Consider the following 14,078-nt stretch of genomic DNA (forward strand, 5'->3'; position numbering starts at 1 on the left):
TGGTCATGGTAGGTGTGCTAGTTACCAACTGATGAGCCCAAATTGGCACACTGGGGAAAAACGCTGTCAACCAAGAATGAGTTAGCTGGAAAATTTATTATTTTTATATTGTCCAGTAATGGACCAGTTATGTTGGAATTCTGAATTTACTCATTCAGAACAAATATTTCAGGTTCCCAATGGGAATCAATATCTGTATCATCTGATGGCCTTGCAGGCATCAGTTTTTGTAAAAGAGACTTAAGTCTCTCATAGTGCATTGGCACTGCCTGTGGCTCCAAGTAGCCAACACAGTGGCACTAGTCATGCATCTTGGTAGGTATGCTAGTTACCAACTGATGAGCCCAAATTGACGCACTAGGGTAAAATGCTGGCAACCAAGAGTAAGTTAGCTGGAAAATGTATAATGTCCAATAATGGACCATGTATATTGGAATTTTATAACATTTAGTTGAGCATCTCATCTTCTTACTCCCAAGTCTTCCCAGCCCAAAATTTGCAACATATTTGTAACACTACTCCTTTGTCAGAAATCACTCACAAGTAAACCTTCACTCCTTTGATACTGATTTGCCGGAATCCCATATATTTTCTGAAAGCTTATGTCACAAGTAGAAAAACTATGAAATCTTAGGAGCAGAGGGATAAGCATTTAAGAGCTATAGGACCCACAAAGTATCAGTAAAGTGTTGGAAACATTACACCAAAAGTTGCTAAAATGCTTGTTTCGCGGATTTATATGAAATAATAATATGGTAAGAAGGTGGAGATCTCAATATAAAGGAAGAAACAACTCGTTGAAAAGAAATAATATACGTTGGGATGTAGAAAATTTGACTTTTTATTGACTTCAAACGAAATCTATTACACGAGACAATCAATGTGCAATTCAACAAATCAACAGTGAGACGGGCAGAAAGACAGTTTACAATGGGCACATTTGACAAAAGCGGTAGCCTCACATTTTTCACACGCATCATTTGTCAGTGAATCGAAGCAGTAATCGATTGGTGCAATCCACATTCCAGGTTCGTTGTCCAAATATCCGCCGTTATAAAAAGCATACTTAATTAGGTTCTTGAAAGGAGGAGCACTGAACTGATATAGGGTAAAGGACTGCAGAGCCAGAAAACTATCGCGATGCCAAATTTGCTCCTGTGTCTCGATAATAATTGTGTCCGTTATGTAACGAACAAAAGATTTGTATTTTCAAAAAAGATGAATATCCAGAGGCTGGATCTTCCCCGTACATCCTTCAGGTACCAGTTCTTTTTGTAGGAGTTTACCATCAGGTACTTTGGAAGCAGACAATGCATGATCTTTGTTAGAACACCATGAATCCACTAAAAGCAGAATTTTCTTCTTGTCATCAGGTATACTTCCACGATAGAAATGTTTAAGGTCTGCTTTCGACATGTTTGCTGTTTTTCCAGCATGCGATCTTATATTCGGAGGATCTGCTGGCTTTGACTGCTGGAATTTTCCAGATGGGTCAGATACAAGCACATACGTTGGCTGCAGTATTTCACCTTCCATTAAAATCACAGGCATAATCATTAAAATCTGCTGTGTTGCAGAGACTGATCCAGCAACAGTGCGAAGAACTGTTGTTCCTCTAGTTCACAAGGTTCGATGGCCATGTAACTCTTTGTCAAATCTACCCTGGTCAGCATAAAAGACATGTTGGTGGAAAGTTTTCTGTAACGATTAGGTTGCAAATCTTCGCAACAAAATCATCACTCACCTTGTGACAAGTTTGCCTCCTTATCCTGCCAATTCCTGCCTACTTTGTGGGTTATTGCTCTGTCAACAATGTTATTCCACTTCTTGAAGCGATGTGTGTTTGAGTCATCAGTCCATAGACTGGTTTGATGCAGCGCTCCATGCCACCCTATCCTGTGCTAACCTTTTCATTTCTACGTAACTATTGCATCCTACATCTGCTCTAATCTGTTTGTCATATTCATACCTTGGTCTACCCCTACCGTTCTTACCACCTACACTTCCTTCAAAAACCAACTGAACAAGTCCTGGGTGTCTTAAGATGTGTCCTATCATTCTATCTCTTCTTCTCGTCAAATTTAGCCAAATCGATCTCCTCTCACCAATTCGATTCAGTATCTCTTCATTCGTGATTCGATCTATCCATCTCACCTTCAGCATTCTTCTGTAACACCACATTTCAAAAGCTTCTATTCTCTTTCTTTCTGAGCTAGTTATCGTCCATGTTTCACTTCCATACAATGCCACGCTCCACACGAAAGTCTTCAAAAACATCTTTCTAATTCCGATATCAATGTTTGAAGTGAGCAAATTTCTTTTCTTAAGAAAGCTCTTCCTTGCTTGTGCTAGTCTGCATTTTATGTCCTCCTTACTTCTGCCATCGTTAGTTACTTTACTACCCAAGTAACAATATTCATCTACTTCCTTTAAGACTTCGTTTCCTAATCTAATATTTCCTACATCACCTGCCTTCGTTCGACTGCACTCCATTACTTTTGTTTTGGACTTATTTATTTTCATCTTGTACTCCTTACCCAAGACTTCATCCATACCATTCAGCAACTTCTCGAGATCTTCTGCAGTCTCAGATAAAATAACAATATCATCGGCAAATCTCAAGGTTTTGATTTCCTCTCCTAGGACTGTGATTCCCTTTCCAAATTTCTCTTTGTTAGAACACCATGAATCCACTAAAAGCAGAATTTTCTTCTTGTCATCAGGTATACTTCCACGATAGAAATGTTTAAGGTCTGCTTTCGACATGTTTGCTGTTTTTCCAGCATGCGATCTTATATTCGGAGGATCTGCTGGCTTTGACTGCTGGAATTTTCCAGATGGGTCAGATACAAGCACATACGTTGGCTGCAGTATTTCACCTTCCATTAAAATCACAGGCATAATCATTAAAATCTGCTGTGTTGCAGAGACTGATCCAGCAACAGTGCGAAGAACTGTTGTTCCTCTAGTTCACAAGGTTCGATGGCCATGTAACTCTTTGTCAAATCTACCCTGGTCAGCATAAAAGACATGTTGGTGGAAAGTTTTCTGTAACGATTAGGTTGCAAATCTTCGCAACAAAATCATCACTCACCTTGTGACAAGTTTGCCTCCTTATCCTGCCAATTCCTGCCTACTTTGTGGGTTATTGCTCTGTCAACAATGTTATTCCACTTCTTGAAGCGATGTGTGTTTGAGTCATCAGTCCATAGACTGGTTTGATGCAGCGCTCCATGCCACCCTATCCTGTGCTAACCTTTTCATTTCTACGTAACTATTGCATCCTACATCTGCTCTAATCTGTTTGTCATATTCATACCTTGGTCTACCCCTACCGTTCTTACCACCTACACTTCCTTCAAAAACCAACTGAACAAGTCCTGGGTGTCTTAAGATGTGTCCTATCATTCTATCTCTTCTTCTCGTCAAATTTAGCCAAATCGATCTCCTCTCACCAATTCGATTCAGTATCTCTTCATTCGTGATTCGATCTATCCATCTCACCTTCAGCATTCTTCTGTAACACCACATTTCAAAAGCTTCTATTCTCTTTCTTTCTGAGCTAGTTATCGTCCATGTTTCACTTCCATACAATGCCACGCTCCACACGAAAGTCTTCAAAAACATCTTTCTAATTCCGATATCAATGTTTGAAGTGAGCAAATTTCTTTTCTTAAGAAAGCTCTTCCTTGCTTGTGCTAGTCTGCATTTTATGTCCTCCTTACTTCTGCCATCGTTAGTTACTTTACTACCCAAGTAACAATATTCATCTACTTCCTTTAAGACTTCGTTTCCTAATCTAATATTTCCTACATCACCTGCCTTCGTTCGACTGCACTCCATTACTTTTGTTTTGGACTTATTTATTTTCATCTTGTACTCCTTACCCAAGACTTCATCCATACCATTCAGCAACTTCTCGAGATCTTCTGCAGTCTCAGATAAAATAACAATATCATCGGCAAATCTCAAGGTTTTGATTTCCTCTCCTAGGACTGTGATTCCCTTTCCAAATTTCTCTTTGATTTCCTTTACTGCCTGTTCTATGTAAACATTGAAAAGGAGAGGGGACAAACTGCAGCCTTGCCTCACTCCTTTCTGGATTGCTGCTTCTTTTTCAAAGCCCTCGATTCTTATCACTGCAGACTGATTTTTATACAGGTTGTATATAATTCTTCGTTCTCGGTATCTGATCCCTATCATTCTCAGAATCATAAATAGCTTGTTCCAATCAACATTATCGAATGCCTTTTCTAGATCTACGAATGCCATGTACGTGGGCTTGTCCTTCTTGATTCGATCCTCTAAGATCAGACGTAAAGTCAGGATTGCTTCACGTGTTCCTACATTTCTCCTGAAGCCAAATTGATCTTCTCCTAACTCAGCTTCAACTTGTTTTTCCATTCTTCTGTAAATAATACGTGTTAAAATTTTGCAGGCATGAGATACTAAACTAATGGTGCGGTAGTTTTCACACCTGTCAGCACCGGCTTTCTTGGGAATAGGTATAACAACATTCTGCCGAAAATCGGATGGGACTTCTCCTGTCTCATACATCTTGAAGCGATATACCCAGTAATCAGAACCTTTAAAATAGATTGTATTTTGTGGATCCGTCTCTATCATTGCCCACAGTCGCAATGTCTGGTCGTGAATAATTGCTCCTTGGTTTCCGTTTCTTTGAATTTGTGCAGGTCAGCCTGATTGATTTTTTGGATCGACAGAGTAGCTTATTCATTTTTTTTCTCCAAATTGTACAGAAAGTTCATGTTCTTAATTTTCTTGAACTAGTTCATTACTGACGCTTGCAACAGATGTTTCGTCTGAGGTTCGCCTGTCATAGGATCTGTGGTCCAGTACACTAAAGCGCGCTGCTTGTAAGCAGTCCAGTCCCCTTCTGTCATATTTGCTGGACCATCATGCTTTCGCCTTTTGGGCGAAGGCACATACTCGGATGCCGATGAACTCGAAGTAGAGGGAAGTGACTGCTGCGACGAGCAGTGCTGTTCCATATAGACACCATCATCTCCGAAGTCCATTTCCTCTCCATCACCTCCAGCAAATCCTAATGTCCAGATCCCTTCCACAATTTCCATATCATTTTCCAGGAGAGTAGTTATGTGTTTTATTATCTCAGATTCCTAGATGTTCGGAGACTGATTGCTTGTTCCGAATCGGGAAACCAAGGCAGCCACGACGACTTAAGGATACATCTGCAATGTAAGAAGAAGACATACAATACGTTAGTACTTGACAGCAACATCACAACATCACCTACAGCATATCATTAAAATGTGTATAGATAGGCATATTCCTGTAATTATTAATTAACAAATGATGGGTGTGCAAAGTGTATTGGTGTGCTTTTGTAAAATGTGCTCATTCTGAACTCTTTTTTCCCGTCTGGCTGTTTATTTGATGAATAGCACATTGATTGTCTCTTGTAATCAATTTCATTTGAAGTCAACAAGAAGTCACATTTTCAACATCCCAGTGTATATTGTTTCTTTTCAGTGAGTTGTTTCTTCTTTTATATTGAAATCTCCACCTTCTTACCATATTTTTAGTTCATATAAATACATGAAATGAGCATTTTAGCAACTTTTGGTGTCATGTTTCCAACACTTTACTGATACTTTGTGAGTCCTATAGCTCTTAAATGCTTGTCGCTCTGCCCCTGAGATTTCATAGTTTTTCTACTTGTGACATAAGCTTTCAGAAAATATACGGGTTTCCGGCAAATCGGTATCAAAGGAGAGAAGGTTTACTCAGAACAAATCTTGCTGTTTTCCTTTGGGTCTTTTCCATTTCTCATATCAGGTAGTCCTCATGTGGGTCCCACACACTGGAACCATACTCTAATTGGGGTCTTACCATAGACTTATACGCCTCTTCTTTACATCCTTACTACCACTCCTAAATACCCTCATAACTATGTGAAGAGATCTGTAACCTTTCTTAATAATCTTCTTAATATGATTACCCCAATGAAGATCATATCTTACATTAACACCTAGGTACTTACAGTGTTCCCTATGAGTTTCTATCACCCCATCAACACAGTAATTAAAACGGAGAGGAATTTTCCATTTACCATCGTACCATTGTCTGTTGTCCATCTCACAATATTGCTTAGGTCCCACTGCAGTCATTCACAATCCTGCTACTCATTTACTACTCTGTAAACATCATCTGCAAATTGCCTTATCTGTGATTACAGTTCTTTACTCATATCATTTATATATATAAGAAAACATAAAGGTCCAGTGATACTGCCCTGTGGGACCCCTCCCCGTCTTTATCTTTACAGGATCAGATAACACTTCCATTCTAATTCTCTGAGTTCTCTTTTCTAGAAATTTAGTCACTCATTCAACCAATCTTTTGTATAGTCCAATAGCTGCCATTAATGTCAATAATCTCCCTTGATTTACCCTTGGATAGGTCAGTAGCAATGTAGTCCATATGATGTTCTGAACCTAAAATATCTGCTATATCTTGCTGTAATCCTACAAGTTCAGCCTCACTGGAATAACCTTTCCTAAACCTGAACTGCCTTCAATCAAACTAGTAAGTAATTTTGCAAACATATCTAATATAATGAGAAAAAATGCATTCCCAGAGCTTACAAACAACACACCAAGCTGAACTGGCATGTATTATCTGCTTTATTTTTATCACCCTTTCTCTCATACAGGATGAGGAGGAGTATGATTGTTAGCATAGTTTCAGGTCATCTATACTCAGACTGGTTGTTTTAATGCATTGAGCAGAGTGACTGGAAGGAGAAATGGTAGAAAATTGTGTTTTATGGTGAACCATGTAAATAAGAACGAAGGGTGAATACTGGCCATCCTCAGAATGGTTGTTATATTGTGGGTATACATCATCATATGTAAAACATAATGTTCTATGGTGCTATTAAATTTAATGCAAATTATTATCATTACCAGTACCCATTATTTCAGTAGCCTAGAGGACTTCCATCTTAGGTGTGGCATTCTGTTTATACACGCTTGTTGACCTTGAGACAAGGCTATTCCTCATTACTTTCGTTATTGTTTGATAGTCTGATAAGTTGTACAGTTCAATCAATCAGTCACTGCTGATCTGAATTTAGGGCAGTCGTCAAGGTGGCAGATTCCCTATCTGTTGTTTTCCTAGCCCTTTCTTAAATGATTGCAAAAAATTGGAAATTTATTGAACATCTCCCTTGGTAAGTTGTTCCAATCCCTAACTCCCCTTCCTATAAACTAATATTTGCCCCAGTTTGTCCTCTTGAATTCTAACTTTATCTTCATATTGTGATCTTTCCTACTTTTAAAGACACCACTCAAACTTATTCGTCTACTGATGTCATTCCATGCCATCTCTCCACCGACAGCTCGGAACATACCACTTCACATTAATATGAGATTCATAACATACCACTTGGTTGAGCACCTTGTCTCCTTTCTCTCAAGTCTTCCCAGCCCAAACTGTGCAACATTTTTTGTAATACTACTCTTTTGTCGGAAATCACCCAGAACAAATCGAGCTGCTTTTCTTTGGATTTTGTCCAGTTCTTGAATCAAGTAATCCTGGTGAGGGTCCCATACACTGGAACCTACTCTAGTTGGGGTCGTACCAGAGACTTATATGCCCTCTCCTTTACATCTTTACCTCTAAATACCCTCATAACCAGTTGCAGAGATCTGTACCCTTGATTTACAAACCTATTTATGTGATTACCCCAATGAAGATCTTTCCTTATATTAACACCTAGGTACTATACCCTTCCTGGGCTTGACTAGGAGACCCAAGCATAGTAATGCGTCAGAGTAACCTGACGAACAACTGCGGATCAGACTATATCGAAGAATAGCCCGAATCGCCAACACGGGCTTCGAACTGCCCTCCTTGTACTTTCTGTGCAAGCCTCGGCATACTCCTGCACTTGGGGGTGTTGGTGACGTTCAAGAAAAAAAATAAAAATAAAAAATAAAAAAAATAAATAAAATACTTAAACCGGGCGAGTTGGCCGTGCGCGTAGAGGCGCGCGGCTGTGAGCTTGCATCTGGGAGATAGTAGGTTCGAATCCCACTATCGGCAGCCCTGAAAATGGTTTTCCGTGATTTCCCATTTTCACACCAGGCAAATGCTGGGGCTGTACCTTAATTAAGGCCACGGCCGCTTCCTTCCAACTCCTAAGCCTTTCCTATCCCATCGTCACCATAAGACCTATCTGTGTCGGTGCGACGTAAAGCTCCTAGCAAAAAAAATAAAATACTTAAGATGGAGTCTTATCTAATGTGAATGTAGGATTTTTTTTTGTGGGGTTCAACTATTTACTGAATACTGCTTAACTCGGCTAGAAATGACAAAAACCATGTAATGGGGTAATGAATATCAATTTATTCCTGAATTGCGACATAGGGAGAAAAAACGCTATCACAATAAAAATGTCTACTCGAGGAGAAAAATACAGTACGCGAGATAAATTGACTCGCCTGAAGGGTGTTCAGTGATCTCAACTCATCAGACATCATCTGGCAATGAAGTATAATCGATATCTGGCAGTTAAGCATCATCTATCTTTCTGTCCTTTCTTTCGGTTGATCACTGTCATATCATTTGAGAAGATGGTCCCTACATAATGCACTCTTAGCATGTAATTAACTGGTCCACATAATTAACACATGAGAAAAATTACAACAATGACCAAAATTCTCCGGACTCACTGTCTACTCTGACATCAAGACAACGATGAACATTGGTTCTGTTTGAGCTCAAAGAAATAAAATAATACACTGAACAAAATCGTATGTACACTTTATGCACAAATGGGGCCATTCCTGTAAGAAAAACATGGATATCACCTTCTTCTGCCCCCAGCGAATGCTTGAGACAAGCATGCGCATGGCGGTTTATCCTGGCCGGCATCTGGGTTTGAACAGGGCTCCTTCTGACTGAGAGATGCACATCTGAAAATCCCTAGCTATCTGTTGCCTCATACTACTGTACAAGGTAGGATATATCGTAACTACCATCTAAATTATCATGATATGGCTACCATATTATTTTTGAACACCAGCGTTCTTAACTGGACTATTGAAAAGCAAAAAAAAAAGAAGGAAGACAGTGTGTAGTTGCAGGGGATCCATAGCGTTTAACTTCAGTACACAGCAACTCTGCGGGGGCGGGGGGAATCAGAACAAAAATGTTCCTTTGTTGCGCTGGGAGAATGGTCACTTGTCACCTTCTCCATTCACAGGCTAGGATGGGCCATAACCTTCTAATTACAGCCACTATTTCCCTTCCTAGGATACACTTATTATCGCCCCAATTCATTTATTTATCCCATTTATTTCATATCACCGCAGAGTTCCCAAGAAATATTATTCATTTACTCTCTAGTCTCTCATTCTTCACGTCGATTACCTTGGGGCTTTATAAGATTTGAATTCCTCATTTCATATCTCATTGTAGACTCTCTTGGGCATTCGGCCTTCTCATTACTTCTCATATCGCATATCCTACTTCCTTCTCAACCGTTCATATTTCTCTTTGCTCACCATAAACATTCTGACCACTCTCTCAAGCCCCAGTACCACAGCACTTCACACACTGATTTTGCACAAAACAAAGAAACACTCCAGACAGACTCTAGTAAAATCAAAAATCAAGGAAAATTTTCACATGTCCCTAACATTATCTACCTAAAAAACACAATTTTGTTTCTATCTCAGTCAGAACTCTTCACTATTGATGTTTATGCCTTAATACTAATATACGTGTCAGCTAGGCATGCATTGTCTAAATGACCCGTGAGCTCCCAGCTGCCTGTCTTCCCACGACAACCATATTGAACATTAATAGCAACTTCTTGGACATGGTATCCCTCATTCATCACTCACTATTGTTTCCAGACCATTTAGCGGAACTCAAAATGCTGCTCTGTCCTGTTTCCCATACTCACTAGCATATGACTAATCACTAAACAATGAAAATTCCTCACAAAATACTTATCAGTAAGAAAAATGAGTTTTCATCCAGAAAATTTAGCTCTCATGATTTTACATTAATATGAGAAAAGAAAAATCAAATTTAATATTAGGACATGCATTATTTATAGCATTTATGTATTAAACAAAAGAAAATCCTACATTATGTCACCCGGTTATCCTTTATTGTGCTAAGAAATAAAATGACATCAACTCATCTGTTTGGTTGTAATTTTTTCCTTCCATGGGAAACCCATGGTGGCGTTCTACTCCATCATCCTTTCGGCGCTGTAGACGAGAGTTTCAACCTTTGAACCTGGTTTGCAACAGTCCATCATGCTGATTGGCTCATCCAACTGCTACAAATCTTTAAGTAATCCAATTGGCATCAGCTCCAGCTCTTGTCATGTGTTCCTTTTTGGCTACAACGACACATACACAGAATTTAACACAGAAGTTTCCCTTATGGAGGCAGGTCACTCTGGTCGAGGGCAGCACGCATTAACACAATGAGTAGGGTGACTCATAAGACTTGAGAAACCCTTACTCTGAATAGCGGAATTGTCCCTGTCAATGCTATTCTACGGCCAAAGTTTTACTGCTCTGAATTTGTTACCACTAATTGACTGATATCTTATGCCGGCATTGTTCTAGCCAACTCCTGCTATTTATTTATTCAAAACTTTCTAGCAGCCTACTTAATTATGCACAAATACTGAGACCTTTGCCTAAGCTATTGTTCAAGTTCCTAATACACAGTTCACAAAATGCACTCCTGGGTTATCTGGTTTACGATCATGACGGACAATAACTTCTTCTTTTGTTAGTTGTCAAGAGATTGCCCAGCATGGGCTGGGCCCTGCCTTATATTGTCACCTCGCTGGCCTTTGGGGTGGGAGACTCCTTCACACTGAATTAAGGAAATCGACTCCGTTGAGTCCCTCTTTCACTCGAGCCGAGTGCGATCACAATTCGATTGGCAGTTTTTAGGTAATCAAGTTCCTGCCTTTAATTAGAGCAGTTGTGTCCCTTCGTGGGAGGAGTTAACTTTGGGCGCAATTCTCGGCTTGGGGGACGCGGTATATTCATATGTGTTAGCAATACATTACAGCTGGACATCTGGTAATCTTTTAATTCGCACCATGAATAAAGTATTTCATATTTTCAGTCTGGAATACACAGAAAATTCAGCTCTATTCATTGATGTGCTCTACATATTTTTCCCATGTCTGGATCAGAATATCACATAATTTTGCCTGCCAAAATTTGAGATTGGCACTCGTGAAACATGCAGAATAACAGGAAGTTTTTTCTGTTAGTGTGGAGCCCTGTAAATAGACCACACCTTTGGGCGTATTAGGCTTTTTGTTGTGTCATGTCTTATTCCCTACCTTGTCTTACACTAGCGAGTGCTTTTTTTTTTTTTTTTTTTTTTTTTGCAGGGGCTAGTTTCAACCCCACCTTTCCATTGTCTCCTGGGCTATCTTTCGCGGGTCCGGCTCTTGTTACATGCTGATCGAGCCCCAGAGATGTTCCATTTGCCCAACAAGCTGCAAATAATGCGACTTCTGAAATGATTTTAATGGGATAGAAAGATGCAGATGCTGTCAATGAGCTGTACAGGTCACTGTACGGTTTCAGTACTTACAATGATCCCCATATGGAACTTTTACCCCATCAACGCAGTAACTGAGAGGATTTTCCCTGTTTGTGAAACTCACAACCTGACTTTTCACCCCGTTGATCATCATACCCTTACCTACTGCTCATTTCACAATATTATTGAGGTCATTTGACCTCCTGAATCCAGGGTATCTGCTATATCTTGCTGGAATCCTACAAGTTGAGCTTCAGTGGAATAACCTTTCCTAAACCCGAATACCTTCTATCGGACCAGTTATTAATTTTGCAAACATGTCGAATATAAGCAGAAAGAATGCTTTCCCAATTCAGTAGTGAACATACCACTTACTGCTTTATTTTGCATATTTTGTTTATGTTATTAAGTAACTACTATTTCTTCTGTTTCTCTACCCCTTAGTCCTGTTTTTTGATACAGGGTCGGAGATGAGGCAAGATGAATTTATGTGGTATGTTTTTATGACTGGATGGCTGTCCAACACAATTTAGGAAGTAATGAAGAGGAAATGAATGATGGTGAATGAAATTGGGTAAGGAAATAGAAGAAAATGGCTGTGGTCTATAAATTGCAACTGTCCCAGCATTTTCTTAGAAGTGAAAATGGAAAACCACAGAAAACCATTCTCAGAACAGCAACATTGGGGTTCGAACCCATGCATCTCCCAAATGCAGAGCTTGGCTTCATAGCTGTAGTGCATTAATATGCACAACCAATCTGCTCAGTTAACTATCATTTCTTTAAACCTGTGAAAATTAAACACGTGTCATAACTGTTTCAAGAAAACATTGATTTTATGAATAGAAGCTAAGATATTTCTTTATTGTTTAGATGTTACTTTCATTTTCAGATGGGGTAAGCAACTACAACCACACTTAGAGAGTAATTTTGTGGCCCAAAATGTTGAAGATCTGTCATTTTCTGACTTAAATCAGGTAAGACACCCTTGAAGTTGTATTTGCTTAATGCGTGTGTGGTGTACACTTGCTCTTGGGAATTTTGAATTCTGACTTATCATTTGGTTAAAAATATTTTCCTCATTGAACAGTTTCAGACTTATCCATGTCCTTTCCTTTTTTCTTTTTCCTGTAAATGTTACTAGGTATTAATGTCTGGTAATTTCAGAGAGACTGAAGAACAAAATTTTCTCCTAGATGAAGTAATTAATGAACCATGAAACACATCATGCTCAAACATACCTTAAAGATTGCAGAGAAGACACTAAGCATTTTTCTTAATGACATCCACAGCAATTAAACACATAAGAAATGCCCACAAACAACATTTTGTATCAAAAAACAAAGTCAGTGATGGGAAAATATATCAGAAGGGCTTGTCATCCTGTTATAAACACTATATGGAAATTACAGTAGGCTACAGTGTAAAAGTCCAGTCTGGGCTGCTTGATACTTTTCGTCAAGGAAGTTTCGAGGTGGGTAAATGGGAATCAAAATGATATGGCTGGGCTGAGTGGCTCAGACGGTGGAGGCTCTGGCCTTCTGACCCCAACGTGGCAGGTTCGATCCTGGCTCAGTCCGGTGGTATTTGAAGGTGCTCAAACACGCCAGTCTCATGTCATTTGGACCCATTATTGTTTATCATGACTGATTTTCATCTACCGAGCTCGATAGCTGCAGTCGCTTAAGTGCGGCCAGTATCCAGTATTCGGGAGATAGTAGGTTCGAACCCCACTGTCGGCAGCCCTGAAAATGGTTTTCCGTGGTTTCCCATTTTCACACCAGGCAAATGCTGGGGTTGTACCTTAATTAAGGCCATGGCCGTTTCCTTCCCACTCCTAGCCCTTCCATGTCCCATCGTCGCCATAAGACCTATCTGTGTCGGTGCGAAGTGAAGCAAAAAAAAGCAAAAATCAAAAAAGATTTTCATCTATCAGGATATTTAAACTCCCAGAACAGCAGGTACTGAGTAATAGAAAACAGAAGGAGTGAAATTGCTGTTGCTTTCAGATGGATGTGGCAACATGTCACACACATCATAGAGGTCATGTTCTTGAGATGCTTACTGTTGAGGTACAAGCAGAATTCCTATATTATTGAGACACTCCAGGATAACACTGGGAATATAATCTACAGTATCACCACTCAGGAATGATTCTTGTTTACATTGCATAATTTTAGGTTTAGATTCCTCACATGTAGAGAAGGAAAAAAGTACATATAAATTTGGGTCCAGAAATATGTACTTTCTGATATATCAGACTATATTACAGGTCATTATCCTCATGTTTGTTCCGTATTGAATGATGTTGATCACAGCAATTATAATAAGAAGTATTATAATAAGAGGAGCCTCCGTGGCTCAGACGGCAGCGCGTCGGCCTCTCACCGCTGGATACCGTGGTTCAAATCCCGGTCACTCCATGTGAGATTTGTGCTGGACAAAGCGGAGGCAGGCAGGTTTTTCTCCGGGTACTCCAGTTTTCCCTGTCATCTTTC

At 39.6% G+C, this 14,078-nt stretch overlaps 1 protein-coding gene across 1 annotated transcript in view; it reads left to right on the forward strand.

Annotated features, from left to right (window-relative positions):
* Positions 1 to 14,078, forward strand: part of LOC136857962 (AP-5 complex subunit beta-1) — a 185,897-nt gene that overhangs the window by 61,986 nt on the left and 109,833 nt on the right. The window contains exon 6 of the mRNA XM_067137099.2: positions 12,473 to 12,557. Coding sequence (XP_066993200.2) covers positions 12,473 to 12,557 — 85 coding nt within the window. The remainder of the gene's footprint in view (positions 1 to 12,472; positions 12,558 to 14,078) is intronic.

This window comes from Anabrus simplex, chromosome 1 (assembly GCF_040414725.1).
Source record: "Anabrus simplex isolate iqAnaSimp1 chromosome 1, ASM4041472v1, whole genome shotgun sequence".
Lineage (NCBI taxonomy): Eukaryota > Metazoa > Arthropoda > Insecta > Orthoptera > Tettigoniidae > Anabrus > Anabrus simplex.